We start from the raw sequence: 17,638 nt of genomic DNA on the forward strand, positions 1-17,638 counted from the left end.
GGGACCGTGGAGACCTCGGGCGGAGGCCCGGAGGGTGCAGGCGGGGACCCCAGGGCCGCGGGGACACCCTTGCAGAGGATGCCTGTCCCCGCGGCTCTGCGGAGAGGCCCAGCCGCGGCCCTTCTTCATCTTCCAACACACTCCCTTCCCCGGGCTTCCCGGACGGTGGAAAACCTCCGCCCGCCACTCTCCCGCCGATGCCTGACTTAGAGGCCAGCCGGCGATCCGGCGCCCTCCAGGGGCTCTTGCTCTGTCCGGGACTCTGTTAATGTTTCCCACCTGTGCGGAGAAAAGCCAGGGAACCAGAATCCCCTCCTCCACCACACCACACAAAAGAGTTTCAGATTCTTTGGCTGCACACTGGAGTTGTTGGCTGCACTCGCTTACAGAAACCTTTCCTGAAGCGTTTCCAAACAAAAGAGGGTTTCTCTCCTTGGAAGAAAAAAAATAAGTACTTGGCCCAGTTGAACTTCTAAGGTGTTTAGAGCAGTGTTGAAGAATTAGATTATTAATTGAAATGATTGGGAGCATTCCTGTACTTTTTTTTTTTTTTTTTTTTTTTTTTTTTTTTTTTTAAGCCCTTGGCTGGCCTGGAACTCGCTAGGTAGACCAGGCTGGCCTCAAACTCACAGAGCTTCGCCTGCCTCTGCCTCCCAAGTGCTGAGATTAAAGGTGTGCGCTATCATACCTGGCAATTCCGTAACTTTTTATTAATTTATTATGAGCGCACATCTGGGGCCCCAAACAGCTTGAGGCAAGCGACAACAGAGAGCCTATGAAATTGTGTAAAAAGACCCCAAAGCAGGTAATTCTCAACTTAAACTCTTTTAAGTTGCAAAGTTCTTCAAAGTAGGGCAGCTTTAAAGCCCTCTGATTCCTTGTAAATTATGCATGTCTAAAAATAAAATGGTTCGCCACCTTTCTTCCTAAGGACCATATGTATTAAATAAAGTAATGCAGAGCTGAAACAAAGGTCCACTTCAGGGCATAGTGCTTTATAATTTTCATTTCAAAATGCATTAATAGAGAGAGTGCTTTGCTGGCATTTAGCAAATGGTAGAACTATTTAAGAGTTTGGCTTAAAACATTCAGGGAACATCTGTGATTCAGCAGATAATTAGATGTGGGTCCAGCACATTTTTTACAGCCTATATCTAACCATTTTTCTAAATATTTTCACATTTAACCCTTTATTTTGTAACACCAGTTACACTTAAAGGATTCATGCTTTTTGTATTTGTGTTTACCTGTGTGTGTACACACATGCATGTGGGTGCTGGTGGAACTCAGAAGAAGGTGTCAGATTCCTGGGAGCTGGACTTGCAGGTGGTTATGAGCACCACAGTGTGGGTGCTGGCAACTGAACTCCAGTTCTCTAGAAGAGCAAGTGCTCCTAACCATGAGCCATCTCTCCAACTGATGGTTACTGGGTTTTTAATTTCATGAATGCCTTCAGGCCCATATTTATAGACTGGTTTTTCAAGTTGTCTGAATCTGCTTGTAAATATGTGAATACATGGCAGGCAACTAATAGGTGAACAGAGATGGACAGATAACAGGTGAATGAATTGTAGTTTCCTTGACACTTCAACTGTCAAGGTTAATTATTCAGCTGTTATGTTCTGCTTTGGTTTAAACCACTAATAAACGAAGTAAATAAAATATTATTAGTGTTTCCTCACAATCTGTGTGAATTTTATGATAATGTCAATTTCATGTAAGATCCAGACTCAGTCAACACATATTTGTTTATTACTCTGCCCGGCCAGTCCAACAGACGTGATTAGCCTTGACTGCAGAAAGACAGAGCTGTGATCTGGGTCTGAAATAAAGGTCTATTTCACAGCAGGAGGCTTTATAATGTTTACTTTTAAAAATATATTCATTGGGGCTGGGGCTGGAGCTGAGTGGTAGAGCACTTGCTGAGCATGTGTGAGACCCTGGGTTCAATTCCCAATACCACTATAAAAAAGAATGAAGAGTTAATGGATATAGTGTTTCTCTGTCTTTTAGTTATGAGTAGAGCTGTCTGTTTGACTTATGACAGATTCTATAGTCATACCTTGTATATAAGAACATATTAACAGGTTTCTAAAAATTTTACATTATTATTTGTGTGTTCGTGTGGGAACACTCATGTGCCATGGCGTGTATATAGAGGTATACACGTCAGAGGACAGCCTGCATAAGTTGACTTTCTTCTTCCACCCTGTGGGTCCCAGGGATCTAATCAGATCGTCAGTTTTACTGGCAGTTGCCTTTACCCACTGAGCCACCTCACTGGCCCCTTATTTACAGGTTTTAGTCACTTCCTCCAGCCTCTGTGTTGGTGTTAGGGGAGGTCATACGGAGGAATCTGGGTTTAACTTGATAGGTTACTAGAACAGAATTTCTTGAGGAATAGACTCAAATGCAGAGGCAATTAATCTGAATTATTATCTCCTGCAGAAGTAGATTTATTGCTGTTTCCAGAGCATAGATACCCAAATGAAGTTCAGCCTTGGGAGAGTTCAGAGGCATGGTACCAACAGTGATGCTCCCTCCCTTTCCATGAAAGACATAAAAATCTAGACTTTTTTTCAATGTGTTTCCCCTTTTAAATAGGACTCAAAAATGTTCACTGCTAAGTTTTTATCCTATCAGTGCTTTCACGTAGCCTCAATATATTTAATTTAACAATAGGGGCTTAGCAGTCTATTTATGTACTAATGAAGGAGAACTTTGTTGGAGGCAAGCACTGATGGTGATGCACATCAGCATATGTCCCATATGGTTGGAGGGCAGAGAAGGGATGCTGAGCAGTCTGCACATGAGTGTCAGAGCCCCCAAGGCCTCGGCATCATGCAGCTGCCCTGTGCCCTGCCCTTCAGTGGTGTGGCTTTGGAGCAGTGGAAGCACCATGATGTGTAAATGCTGATCTGACCTTGACCAAAGATATGGGAATTACTGTTGAAAACATCTCCATCCCCCTCCAGTTGGTGAGTTACCTGAAGGAGGAGATTGTGGTACTCCTCTTCTCTAGTGGGGGGCAGGCACTTGTGGGACTCTGAGCAGGTACAGAGGAAACATTTGAACGAAAGAGTTGGATGGAGCAAGTAGACATAGCAAAATAATCATATCTCTTGTCACCTTTGTGCTAGTTTTAAAAAAACATTTAAGAAAAAAAAACTCTTATTTTCCTTCTATTATCTGAGCACACAGTTCATGGCTATGCATTGTTATTGAGTGTTTGGTAAGGGAGATGTGCACACTACAGGGCTCTGGCTAATCTACCTTCCTGTTATTTCCTTGGACTTGATTGATCTATTTTGCTTGAAGACCGTTTAGGAAGTGAAGATAAATTTGGGAAGTGATGGTCTTGGATCTTTTATCCTTTCTGATTGGCTTTCTGTGTGAAGAAGTCCCAGGGGATTCTTCCAGCTTAGTCTGTCTACTGTACTGAATTAAAGAATGTCCACTAGAAAGGCAGTCCTGCTTGTAGCCACTAAAGTCTCCATGCAGGTGTGCCTGGGCAGGAAGTACTAGTAGCTCCTTTGCAGTTCATACCTTAAATTTGCATAGCGCCCTGGAGTCCTGCAGTGAGGTCTGAGGTGGTTTGCATCACCTGATTTCAGCCACCCTTAGAGGTACACAATCATCCCATTGCCTGTGGCAGGTGCAGAGCTTAAGAATCAGGGAGCCGCAGCTACAGTGTGTGAGGCCAGGCTCATTTCATGAACACACTACTCTCAACTGTCTGCCCTGTGTCAAGGAGATGAATAGGCTGAGCTCCTCTCCCATCACTTCCTGTGGGTACAGAATCTCCTGCTTGAGCAGGGCACCGGGAACCACTAGACCCCACATATGAACTCCTCCTGCCAAATGGCAGCACACTATGTGTGCAGATTTCTCAAGTGGCTCAGCAAATGGCTTCCCCTTGGGATTGCCCCCTCTAGCTGCCACAGGTAAGTCTGGCCTGGCCCCTTCTGAGCTCATATGTCTGAGAAGCCAAGGATTTGTTTGCCTTCCCCTATCCCCCAAGCTGATCTGGAACTTGTTACAAAGACCAGGCTGGCCTGGATCTCACAGAGATCTGCCTGCCTCTGCCTCCCAAGTGCTGAGATTAAAGGTATTTGCCACCACACCTGGCTCAACAATTGTTTTATAAAGTTACTCTTTATGTATAGATCCTGCCATGTGTATCCTCTGTGAAAACACACAGGCATATTACCCACATGCTTTCTTAGTGGCTTTTTCATTGGCTTTGTTCTTACCTCTTCTTTCTCTCCACCACCTCAGCCTACCACGTCGGCCTACAGTGTTTCCTTCTTTATTTTCTTCACATAAATCTCTGTAGATGGCCCTTGCTTTATGATGATTCCGTGCAGGAGTTTTGGACTTCGTGATGATGCAAAAGTGACAGACATTCAGTAGAAGTCATCTTTTGAATTTTGACTTCTGGTCTTTTCCTGGCCAGCAAGTGTGCATACAGTATTCTTGCAGTGCTCGGCAGGAATGTCCAGTCGAAGCTCCCAGTGGCATTGAGTCAGGAAAGGAAACAACTGATACTCCATGGTACACTCTGATTTCAGCCAGGATCTGTGGTAGGTTAACTGTATGAAGTGAATTTTCTGCTTACAATGGGTTTATTAGGGTATAACTGCATCATAAGTTGAAAAACACCTATATCTTTATAACAATCTGATGTTCTCTAGTCATGTTTAAATATTACATACACTTTACATCATCTTGCTTTTTTCCCCCTGAACAATTCCTTCTAGAACTTTCTCTAGACCATCTTGTAGATCTATCCTTTGAATAGCTGCATGATATTCTCTGATAGGAGCAGACATTCTGTATTCAGGTATTCTGCAGTTAGACATTCCCATTTCTAATATTTTGCCACTTTAGATAATGCTGAAAGAAGCATTTGAATACACATGGCTTCATGTATCCACAGAATAGACATCACATCTATTTTTCACTAATGTACAAACTGCCAGATTACTTTCCTAAAAGCCCTCAGACCTTCCTTGAGAAAGCATTGAGTGTGCCCTGTTGTCCACCATTCTAGCCTTGGTGGTTAAACCTGTTGACTTTTGATGGATTATGCTCCTGTAGTATCTTCCTGAACAGAACTGCTATTCCACAGACTTCCTGGCCATTTGAATTTGCTCTTAGGCTATTTGCTGACTCATATTTCTCATTTTCCTACTGGATCACTTGGCCTTTCAAGGTCCTCTCAAAAGAACTCTTGGTGTGTTCTATTGTGGTGAGGAGTTAGATGGATGAATCTGGGCTTTTTCCTGTACTCAAAGGAAGTTGAAATGAGCTCAGGGGCCATTTCCCAGAGCTGGACAGATGGTTAGGACTGCAGTCTGCCTTGGATATGGAGTCAGAACAAAAGACTGACTCCACTGAGTCGCATTGACTCACATTGAGCCAGAATGCAGCCCGCTATGGAGGACTGAGAAGGTGGGGCAGTTCTGTACCATGCTGCCTTCCATTGGTTAAGACCTCCAACAGTGAAGGCTGCCCAGGCAGAAGATGCCCCTCTCTTGGACCCTTGGAGGGGCAGTGCTGTGCTGGCCAACATTTGTAGTGTGTACTGCTGGTCCCTGCCTCAAGTGAGGCTAAGTTCAAGGGACAAAGACATTCAAACTAGTGCTCCTCACCCTATGCCCATCTTAACTCTTAGAGCAGATGGCATCCACATGGTGGTGCTCCTCCTAGAATTTAAAGGAAACCTACCTGGCAGCTCTCAGGGAAGTAAAGAGCTTGACAATAATCGTTCACCCTTGGCACTGTTAGAGGTGCATGAGCAATGGGGACTGTCCTGGGCATAGGTAAGAATATCTGCAGGCTCATACTCATGTCAAAATGCAAAGCAGTAGCCTTGGTATGATTGGAAATGTTTAAGTATTTTAATTTCTGAAATCATAGAGATTCATTATAACAGTATATCCACTTCTAAGTGTATGTCCAATCATTTTAAAGAAAGGAAAAAGCAGATTCAATGTAGAAGGAAATGAAATTCCCCCCAAAATGAAAAAAAAAAAGATAGATAATTAATTAGCCAGGTGTGGTGGCACACACCTTTAATCCCAGCACTAGGGAGGCAGAGGCAAGTGGATCTCTGTGAGATTAAAGTCAGCTTGGATTACATAGTGAGTTCCAGACCAACTGAGGCTACAAGAAGACCCTGTCTCAAAAAGACCAAAAAACTGTTTCTAATTCTGAAACCTCGTTCTATTTACTTTTTAAATTACTGTTTGCTTCACTTGCAAAGAACTGGGTTTCACTGTGGTATGTTCGGATCTTTATGCTTTGTTATTCACGCTCCTGCTGCCCTCCTTGTGCCCCTCCCCTTCGCTGGTCCCCTTTCTTCCCCAAGTAGTTCTCCCTTCTGCTTTCCTGACATATATATTCGGTTATCCTCTCTTTTCCCGCCCCCTTTAGATTCCTTCCTCTCCTGAGTTCCCACTCTTCCTACATATACATGTATTTAAATTTAAGTCTACATTGTGTATCTGAGAGGAAACACGTGATATTTTTCTTTCTGAATTTGACTTATTTCAGTTTACATACAGCTTTCCAGTTTTATCCACTTTCCTGTAAATGCCATAATTTCATTTTTCTTTATATACATGTGTGTGTTACATATTTACCCATCCATCTGTTGACAGACATCTAAGCTGGTTCTGTATCTTCACTATTATGAATAGTTCAGCAATAAGCATGGAATGTGCACGTGTCTCTGCAGGATTTGACTTGAAATTGTTTGGGTGTTTAGCAATGTGATGTACAGCTAGATTGTATGGTAGTTCTATCTTTAATAATTTTGAGGAACCCCCACACTGATGTGTATAATGACCACACTAATTTACATTCCCACCAGCATTGGATAAGGCTCCTTTCCCTTCATTCTGGTCAGCATTTGCTGCTGGTAGTTTTCTTGATAGCAGCCATTTTGATTCTGGTGAGATGGAATCTCAAAGCAGTTTTAATTTGCATTTCCTTAATGACTAATGATGTTGAATCATTATTAAAATTGTATGTTGGCCATTTCTTGGTATTTCTTTTTTGAGAACTATTCAATTCAATGTATTATTTGATGCTTTGGGGCAATTTTTGGAGTTCTTTATGGATTTTAGGTGTTGACCTCTTTTGGATGTCTAATTCACACAGATTTTTTTCTCTTATCTATAGGCAGGCACTTCACTCTTCTGATTGTTTCCTTTGCGGTGCTTAATTTCATGTACTCCTATTTGTCAATTCTTGGGATTCTTTCCCTGTGTTATTAAGTTCTTTTCAGAAAATCCTAGCTTATGCTTATATAGTTTTTATTTCCTTTTGGTTTTGGTTTTTTGAGATAGGGTTTCCCTGTAGTCCTAGCTGGTCTGGTATATAGAGAGACTAGGCTGTCCTCAATGTCACAGAGGTATGCCTGCCTCTACTGCCCAAGTACTGGATTAAAGGCATGTGCCAGGAGCTAGGGAGTTAGCTTGGTAGTTAAGAGCACTGACTATTCTTGTAGAGGACCCAGGTTCAATTCCCTGTACCCACATGGCAGCTAACAACTGTCCATAACTCCAATTCTAGGGGATCAGACACCCTCTTCCTCTTCTGCCCTGCAAGGGCATTGCATGACATGGGTGCAGTTGCATACATGCAGGCAGTACACTCATACACATACAAAAATAAAAATAAGAAATAAAATATTTAAAGGCATGTGCTACCACACTGGGCTTATGCTTAAATCTTGAAGTATTTTCTTCTAGCAGTTTCAGAGTTCCAAGTCTTATATTAAGGTCTTTGATCCATTGTGAACTGATTTTTGTGCACGTAAGATGGATCTAGTTTCCTTATTTTGAATGTGCTTATCCAGTTTTCCCAGCATCACTCATTAAAGAGGCTGTCTTTTTTCCAGTGTGTGGTATCCTTCTCAAAGGTTCGGTGGCTATAGCTTGTAGACCTATTTCTGAGTCCTTTATTCTGTTCCATTGCTCTAAATATGTTTTTGTGCCAGTACCATGCTGTTCTTTGTTCCATTTGCTCTGTAGTAGTCTGGTGTGCCTGGCATTGCTCTTTCTGCTTTGGACAGTGTTGGCTAGTCAGAGTCTTTTGTATGGCTACATGACTTTCAGGAATATTTTTCAAGTCATTGAGTGGGATTTCATTGAATCTGTAGATTGATTTTGGCAACATTTATTCTGCCAGTCCATGAGCTTCGAAGAGCTTTCCATCTTCTAGTGTTTTCTTCAGTTTCTTTTTTTCAGTGTTCAGTTTTCAGTGCATTGATAGAGCTCTTTTGCCTCCTTAGGTTTATTTTAGGGTTTTGTTTGTTTGCTATTTTAAAGGTTCTAAATTGTAGGAATGACTTTTATCAAATGGACATAATCTGAACTAATGACTTTTAATTAACCTTGGGAAACTCACTGAACCATGTGCTCTTGAGACCTGGGCACCTGATCTTGTTTAGTGGTGTATTAGTTACTTCTCTGTTGCTGTGATAGAAACACTGACCAAAATGACTTATAAAAGGAAGAGTTTATTTGTGCTTATGGTTCCAGGGGAATTATAGTCCATCACGGTGGGGAGGCATGGTGGCTGGAGGTGGCTAGAGCAGGAGCAGAAGCTAAGCTCTATATCTTCCAGCAGGCACAGGAAGAGAGCAGTTGGAGATCTGGCAAAGCTTAAGAACTCTCTAAGCCCACCCCCAGTGACGTGCTTCCTCCAGGATAGCCACACCTTCTAAGACCTTCCAAAACAGTGCCACCATCTGGGGACAAAACGTCCAAATACTTGGAGCCTGTGGGGGATATTTTCATTCAAATCACCACAAGTGGGAACCTCAATTTAATATTCCACCCAAAGAAAAGGAATGAATATGGATATGATAGAGAATTAACATATCAAAGCACTGAAAAGCAGTGCAGACATCTTCACTGAAAACACGAAGATTAGAAAGGACTCTTGACATTGTGTGTATGAGATATTCTAGAACTAGGGATGAAAAGGCAAGATTATCTGATAAATAAGAATGGAGTCAAGCTTGTACTTCCCCAATTGAATCTGGAGAAATGGTTTTGAATAAAATTATAAGTGAGGCCTAACTTGGGAACACAGTTCCAAAGTACATTTCCAAGAGACATCTGGGGGAACAGGTGTCCTCCGAGTTCGAGCTCACTCTTTTAAACACTAAAGAGTCAGACTGTTTGTTCAGGTAATTGTAATGTGGCATGGTAATGCTGCAATGAAAGATTTTTTTCTCCTTGATGTCTTTCTTAGCAAATTTGTTATCAGTATATAGAAAAGCTAATTTTTATATGTTGATTTTGTTTCTTACTACTTTGCTGAAAGTGTTTGTCAGATCTAAGAATTTCCTGGTGGAAGTCTAAGAATCTTTTAAGTATAGGATCCTGATCTGTAAATAGAAATAATTCGACTTCCTTTCCTATTTTTATCTTTTTCCTTTTTTTTTTTTTTTTTTAAATCTTGCTGCACTAGCTAAGACAGAGTGCTGTACTGAATGAGAGCAGAAGGAATGGACACTTAGTCTTGTTCCTGATTTTAGAGCAAATGCTTTCAGTTTTCCCCCATTACTTATAATATTGACTACAGTTTTGTCATTATAACAAAAGTGGCTGAACATATGCAACTCAGTAAATGTAATAAAGCACATAAATAGACTACATGATCATCTCAATAGGTGCAGAAAAAGCCTATGAGAAAGTTCATTATCTCTTCATGACAGAAGGCCTGAAGAAACTAGGAGCTGAAAGAACACACTTGGGGCTGGAGAGGTGGCTCAGCAGTGAAGCCAAGTTCAGTTCCTAGCACCCAGGTTAGGGTGGCCCACAGCCACCTGTAACTCCATTTTCAGGGGATCTGTCCTCAATTTTGAAAGGGTTTTGCTGAATATATCAATCGTAACTGTCGATTTTATTTTCTTTCAGGGCTTGAAATATATTGTTCCATGGCTTTTACATTTGCTGATGAGAGATGTGATTTATTCTGATATGTTTGCCTTTTAGGTGAGTTGGTGTTTGTCTTTTACAGCTTTTACTATTGTTTCTTTGGCTTGTATTTTAATTTTTTTTCCACATTTAGTGTGTGTGTGTGTGTGTGTGTGTGTGTGTGTGTGTGTGTGTACATACCATAGCACATGTGTGGATGTCAGAGCACAACTTGTAGGCATCAGTTCTGTCCTTCCACCATGTGGATTCTGAGGATCAAACTCAATCATCAGACACTGTGTCTCCCCACAGAGCCATCTCACCAACCCAACCTTTTAATTCTCATGCGTAATCATACATAAATCAATGCCTATGTATCAAAATACACGTTACCATTTTTTTATATTAAAAGAGACCTGATATTTGTCTGTGTTGATGATTTTTGCAGATACATTAAAAAATGTGTGACCTCTGTTAAAGGGCATGCCTGATTGTAAGTGAATTTGCTTGGTAGGAAAAGAATAAATTGGGTTTGGAAAATTCTGATGCAGCTGTTAAAGGCTATTAGCTATTGAATTGAAAGCTTACAGTAAACGCTGTTAGGGCAAGCTTGTTTTTCCTGGTTTGTGTCTTCAGTCATTCTCAGTTTTGTTTATTTGACAGATTCAACTTTAATACCTTCTCTACTGCTGCTTGCTTAGAATGGCACCATGAGCATTCACTGGCTGACCCATAGGGCCTGGCTCTCCCACCCTGGTTTTGACTCTTCCTGAGAGAAATACTTGGAAGAGCTGGGGAGTCTGCCAAGTGTTATTGCTTCTTATTATTCAACAAGTTTATCTAGATCCATATATTGGTCTCTTGTGAACTTGTTTACTAAAGAACTAATGTCCCCTGTTTACACCCTTTTTTGAACAGGTCATTACAGAGTTGAGTTGTCTTCCTAATGGGAAAGACTTGGTCATAAGCCCAGTGAAATGACTCAGCAGGTAAAGTTCTTGCTGTGCAAGCCTGATGACCAAGTTCAATCCCCAGAACCCGTGTAAAGATGGAAGGAGAGAACTGAACTGACACAAAGTTGTCCTCTGACCTCCAGACCCTTGCTGTGGTGCACATGTGTACACACAGACACATACATCATACACATGCAAAACACTTGGTCATAACAGCTGTGACACTGTATTTGGTTCCCTCTTGCATAGACATTTTTTATCAGACAGAGCAACACAGTATTACTTTTCTTTTTGTCTCTTAATTAGAAGTTTTGATCAAGCTTCCTATCTTCCAAATACAGAAGTCATTTAGTCTGGATGATCAATAAAGAATGCTAATTTCATTTGCCATATCTTGGGTACCTATGAAATATTGGTCCTGGTAGCTAAGCCTGTTCCATTGCATTTCTCTATTAGGTTGTTGTTCTACAAACTTACTCCAAGCACTGCTAATGAACCCTGAGTTATTCTGTACATGGCATGTCTACTTTGGAACCTAGGTTGCTTAGAAATCTCCAGGTAATAACTGGAACTCCCAGATCATTAGAACCATTTTTTTTTTTTTTTTCAGGCTGGTGTGGTGGTGCACGCCTTTAATCCCAGCATTTGGGAGGCAGAGGCAGGCAGATCTCTGTGAGTTCAAGGCCAGCCTGGTCTACATAGTGAATTCCAGGACAGCTGGGGCTACAGGGAGACCTTGTCTCAAAAAAATCAAACAGCAACAAAAAAATCAAAACAAAAAAATCTTTTTTTTTTACTAATTAAATTTTTTTTAATTTTGTGAGGGACTTCATATACCATACTGTTTAATATTAAACCTACTGAGTCCATCTAGTGGTGCCTGTGAGTATGTGTTTAGGGCTGAGCACTTGAGATTGGGTAACCTATGAGGGAATTCGTTCCTGGAGAAAACTTTTTCTCCCTCTCTCTGCAACCCCTGATTGCCTGTCCCATCTAGAAGTGGACCTTGTGAAATTTACCCCAGTCCACAGTGGCATGTCAGCTGGCGGTGTCATTATGCAGGTCTTGTTTGAACCTGCTCTTGTTCAGGCAATCTCAGATTGTTGAGATTCCATGGGTGCAGCTTCGCTGTCATGTCTAGAAGACACTGTCTATCAGCACGTACCCTGGCCCTCCCTACCATCTAATTTAAAGGCAAAAGTTTAGGGCTCTGCTTTGTATTTTGTGAATTCCTAGAATGCATATCTTGAAGGCATTTTAATGCCTTCCAGTACTGTCCATTTTGTTAGGAGTACATTGTTATTATAATCACCAAAATAAATAAATGTTTACATCATGAAGAATCCAGTCGTTGAAAGCTGTTGAAAGGGCTGCTCACTACTGGCACCTCTCCTACAGTTTAAGAAATTAAATTTCCATCACCAAAGCTTTACTTTCTGTTCATTTCAAAAGATTGCTCTGAAACATCCAGAAAACACAGAAGCTTCACCCTTATTCTCAAGAATGAAAAACAGTAACTTGTTTTTTAAAAAGAAAAAACTGGGGCCGGAGAGCTTGCTTGGTGGTTAAGAGCACCAGCTACTCTTGCACAGGACAGGGTTCAATTCCCAGCATCCAACATGGCAGCTAACAACCGTCTGTAACTCCAGTTCCTGGGGACTTCCATGCCCTCTTCTGACTCTTTGGGCACTGTACAACACATGTGTAGTTACATACATGCAGACAATACATTCATACACATAAAATAGAAACAAATTTTTTGGCTCAACCTTTTAATATAAAAAATTCACTGATGTATAAAAATGTGAGTGACAATGACAACATTTGACATCCTTTGATTGAAAGTCCCCTTGAGTGCACTGCATGGTGTACATGCACCCGCCCACACAGACTCGGGTGTGGAAACAAAACAAATGCAAACCAGTGCTTCCAAGAAGTGCCAATGTGTGTCCTCCATTCCCCAAATCACAGACCAGGATCTACTCCAGACATTCAGTAACAAAAAGCATGGCATCTTCCCAGGAACAGCAAGGCAGACTTCTTACTCACCATGGACCAGCACAAATAAACCCAGCAAAAACAGTACTGCACACTTAAATTTAGGATAGTCATTCATGAGGATTGTCACAATTCCAATATAAGGAACAAATCCCCTGACTCTCCCCACAACATCTTTCTTCTCTAGCCAATGTTGTCCTTGTTTATAGATACCTCGGTCGTCAACAGCATTATTATCTCCTTTGGTCAAAAATTTGATATGCCCATTTTGCCTGAGCACCACTACAATTGGACTTTCACTTCCAGTTATTGCCATCATTAGTGCCGAGGAGACAAGCATTCCGAAATTTAATATTTCTTTAAAAAAGAAAAAACAATGACTTTTCAAAAGAAGGTTAAAGCTATATGATACAGCACTGTGTTTAAGCTAGTTAGGTTTTTGTTTTAGTCAGTGTCTCATGTAGCCCAGACTGGTGTGGAACTTACCACGTGTCTGAGGATGACCTTGAGTTTCCTGATCCTCCTGCCTCCACTTCCTGGGGACTGGGATTATAGGTGTGTACCACCACTCCTAATTCATATGGTGCTGGGGAATCAAACCTAGGGCCTCAAATGCTAGGAAAGCATTCTACCAATTAAGCTCTATCTCCAGCCCTTAGCTCAGTTTCTTGATATAGATGTTAAAAAGAAATATATTTACTTCCGAAGAGAACTAGTGCAGAAAGGGCTAGACATTTAGCATTTTCCCCAGGACATTGGCATTTCATGGTATTAAGGGGAAAGAAACTCAAGACATCCTTTGGGTTTGCAGCCATAATAAAAGGGAGGCAAAGTTTTGTCACCAGCTAATGTTTATAGGAGCTGTGAACATATCATAGTTGCTATTCTTATTTCTCCTCTTCCCCCTCTGGATGTAGACGCTGCAGAAGGAATGCGGCGTGAAGAGCCCGCTGTGACCATGGAAGACAGCACCAGGCCGGACTGCACGGCAGGGCAGGGCGGACCCTGTCCCGGACTGGCGCCGGCGGCTCCGGGCCATTTGGGAGCGCCCTACTCCGAGGCCTGGGGCTACTTCCACCTGGCCCCGGCGCGGCCCGAACACCCGTCGGGCACCTGGGCCACCTGCCGGCTGTGCGGGGAGCAGGTGGGTGGCCACCCCGGCTTCCAGGCGTGGACCCGGGCTCTGTGGCGGCACCTGAGCGACGCGCACCTGCGGGAGCTGGAGAAAAGCGGCTCCAGGCGCTCCCCGCCCGCCGCGCCCTGCCCACCGCTAGTCCCTGCCGCGGCCCCCGAGGGCGACTGGGCGCGCCTGCTAGAGCAGATGGGCGCGCTGGCCCTGCGCGGCAGCCGACGGGAGCGGGAGCTGGAGCGGCGGGAGGCGGCCCTGCAGCAGGCCGAGCGGGCGCTGGAGCGCAGGCGCCGGGCGCTGAGGCAGGAGGAGCGCGCAGTGGCGCAGGTGCGTCGTGAGCTGCAGACGGAGCGCGAGATGCTGCAGGCTCAGCTGCGGGAACTGAGCTCAGGCCAGGGCGTTCCCACCAGGGCCCCCACGCCGCCTTCTCCCCTGCCTCCGCCCCTCAAGGAGGACCCTGATGGGAACGGCCACGTCTGCGTGGTCACCAGGGTCCTGCTGTAGCCGGGCGGACGCTCCAGCAGCCTGGGCTGGATCCTCTAGGTGCGGGCCTTCCACTCGCTGCTGGAGAGCAGCAGCTCCAAAAGGACCTCCTCCCGGGAGCCGAAGCCCCGAGGGCTGCCTAAGCTGTACGCAAGGGATGAGCGACGGGGCAAGAGGGACCAGAAAGCTCCTGCCACTACCTCTGTAGTGCTTTGGAGCTAAAAGCCTTAAAAGCATAGGCTCAACACCAAAGACATCACATGCCTATACTCCTCACGGGAAACGAGGATCAGGTTTTTACCCATGATAGAGTTGTACTCTTCCTAATGTATAATCTAGATCCAGCACCGAGTTCCCGAGAGTGTTTAAAATGATGGCTCTCTACCCCAGCATCTCTAGAACCGTGTCAAGAGAGACCGAGTTTTTGTTCTCTGCTCATTCAATACCATGAGCACTGTTCTGTCACACACCCCCATCAGACCCAATGAAAGGTCCACTTCCTCACTTTCCTGTCTCACTTCTTGCCACCTTACTAGTAGGACAACACCTCTGTCACTTCTCCACAAGTCTTCACCCCCACTTTGAACCCAACAAGAACACACATGAACTTCCTTCCTGTCTTGTGAACACACCGGCCCCAACACTGCCCACTTGTTCTGTGCACGGGTTCTCAGTTTTTAGTCCTCTCCTCAAATTCTCTTTTATAAAAATTCTTTGCACATAGAAAGGGATATCCATAAACATATCCAGCCTCCATTTTGAATACCTTAATATTCTGTTTTATTTACATTTTTCTCCCTATACAAGTGTATTTTTTTTGTTGTTTGAGATAAGACTTTCCCTTTAGCCCCAGCTGGCCTGGAACTCTATATAGACCAGGCTGACCTCGATCTCACAGAGATCCAGCCGCCTCTGCCTTCTGAGTACTGGGATTAAAGGTGTGTGTCACCATGCCTGGCATACCAAGTGTACTAAGTATTTTAGCATCTCCTAAGAATGAAGGTTTTGCTGTACATGCTTGTAGAATGAATATGAACATATACAGCCTCGAAAGTCTTTCATCAAAATTCCCCATTATTTCAAGACCAATTATTTTTTACCCAAAGTTCATGCATTATTGCTGATTATAACCCTTAGTCTCTTTAGAACAGCCTCAATTTTTTCATGACTTTTGAACATTTTTTTGTGTGTGTATTGTTTGCCTGCACATATGTATGCACACTATGTGTGTGCCTGGCACCCGTGAAGGCCAGAAGAGTGTTGGAACCCCTCGAACTGGAGTTACAGTTCTGAGCCACCATGCAGATGCTGGGAACTGAACCTGTCTGTCCCTCAAATGCTGGGAGCAGAGGCATGCGCCACCACGCCCAGCTCAGTGACACTCTGAAGCATCCACCTATAGTGCAGGTTTGATTACTTCCCAGGGCCGACTTCTACCTTCTAGCCATTTCCTTGTAGAGCTATCAGGGACTCACTGGGAAATCGCATCTTTGACTATTCTCCCTGGGTCTGCCCATTCCTGCTCCATCTCTCCTCCCACTGGCATAACCGGCCACCACTCTGCATCCACCCTTCACCTGATAACTAGTATTTTCTGGGCACTTAAAGCATAATCAAACACACACTACACACTTTATGTGTATTCCCTTTCACTGTAGCTCCATGGTGAGGTATTGACAGTTTTACAGCCAAGAAAAATGGGATGAAGGGCCAGCAAGACAGCTCAACAGATAAAAGATGCTTGTTGCCAAGCCTGCCGATCTGAGTTCAATCTCTGGGATCCACATAGTGAGGGGAAAAAAAGTACATGAAGTACATGCACATACCCATACCCACAAATAAATGTAATATTTTCTTAAGAAAAAAATGAGATAAAGGGGCAGTTTGTCCATGATTACAGCTGGTGAGTGGCAGGGGTGAATCTAGATGTGCTTCTAGCTACTGTCCTGAGAGTGCTGACACCCATTTTCTTCCTAACTTCATTCGTTAGTGGAAATGGGTGACATTAACATTTACTGAGCATTCACCATGTGTCATAGCTGTGCTTAATGTATGGTGGTACATGCTCTGATCCCAATACTTGGGAAGTACAGGTAGGAGGATCAGGAGTTCAAGATTGTCCTCAGCTGTACAGTGCATTTGAGATCAACATGGGCTACATGAGATCCTGCCTCATAAAAAGTTTCTGTCATGCTGCAACCTCATGAGACACATTCATCGTGACGAGAAGACAGGCTGAGAGGCATCATGCACCTCCGCACAACTGCTACAGAGCAGAATGAGGTCTGATCATCTCCCTGATCCTAGGCACTGCTCTGCTGTTTACTTCTACCGAACACTGCACCTGCCTGCCTTATGCCTGTTTTTCATTCATCTGGGATTCGTCTTCCCATCACTTTCCCACCCACTGTCCCTCAACAACTCGGCCACACCCCTGTTCTTGGTGTGTCTACCCGTTTGTCTTCCTCTAATAAACCCCTTCAATGTCTGTGTGTAAACACTTTCCCCCAGGACTGGGGTACAGCTCAGTAGCAGAGTACCTTCTGAGCATGTGAGGATGCTGGTTGAATCCCCACCCATTTCTAAGGCCAAGAATTTCAGTTCTTTTTGAGGTATTTCCTTCTCTGGATTCTAGCATTTTGAACCTTAAGACCCTCAGAGTAACCCATCTACTATATGGCCGTTTAGGTTCTTGCCGTCCCTTCCCTGCCCTGCCAGACTTGACCCCTTGGGGCTATTTATGCTCACTCACCCTTGTACCTTGCATATCATGGCTGCTCAGTAAGTATGTGCAGATGTTATACATGTTGTTCTGTAATTAGTCATATAATTCTTAAGTTTCTAATTTTCTGATGAAAATTTCCAGCGGAAGAATGGCCTAAATAGAAGTTATCAGTGATTTCTAAAATTCTTTTCAATAATGATTTTAAACGTGCCAGTTCATGGGTTCTTTGGTTTGAACCCAATGGATGATTCTAGCATGTCCTTGGGAATAGTCTATAAAACGGCCTTTTCTTAGACAAGTGGTATGACTGTAGTGCCAAACTGTAACAGCAGAAAGTTCCCTGAAGTCCTGCCGTTTCATTTGTGTTTTGCAATTTTTATATTAGTCTAATAAACAATGTTACTTCTCTTAA

The 17,638-nt window shown here is 43.4% G+C and overlaps 1 protein-coding gene, 1 non-coding gene and 1 pseudogene across 2 annotated transcripts in view; 2 read left to right on the forward strand and 1 right to left on the reverse strand.

The window, feature by feature from the left end:
- The window catches only part of Zbed3 (zinc finger BED-type containing 3), a 17,851-nt gene extending 213 nt beyond the window's left edge, over nt 1-17,638 (forward strand). The window contains exons 2-3 of the mRNA XM_008855990.3: nt 9,939-10,016; nt 13,807-17,638. Coding sequence (XP_008854212.1) covers nt 13,821-14,522 — 702 coding nt within the window. The 5' untranslated portion in view covers nt 9,939-10,016; nt 13,807-13,820 and the 3' untranslated portion in view covers nt 14,523-17,638. The remainder of the gene's footprint in view (nt 1-9,938; nt 10,017-13,806) is intronic.
- Nucleotides 5,440-5,578, forward strand: LOC115068092. Its single transcript, XR_003847473.1, has one exon. It is a non-coding gene; the product is annotated as a small nucleolar RNA SNORA47 (small nucleolar RNA).
- Nucleotides 12,776-13,229, reverse strand: LOC115068087 (annotated as a pseudogene).

This window comes from Nannospalax galili, unplaced genomic scaffold (assembly GCF_000622305.1).
Source record: "Nannospalax galili isolate Female #2095 unplaced genomic scaffold, S.galili_v1.0 scaffold907, whole genome shotgun sequence".
In the NCBI taxonomy this organism is placed as follows: domain Eukaryota; kingdom Metazoa; phylum Chordata; class Mammalia; order Rodentia; family Spalacidae; genus Nannospalax; species Nannospalax galili.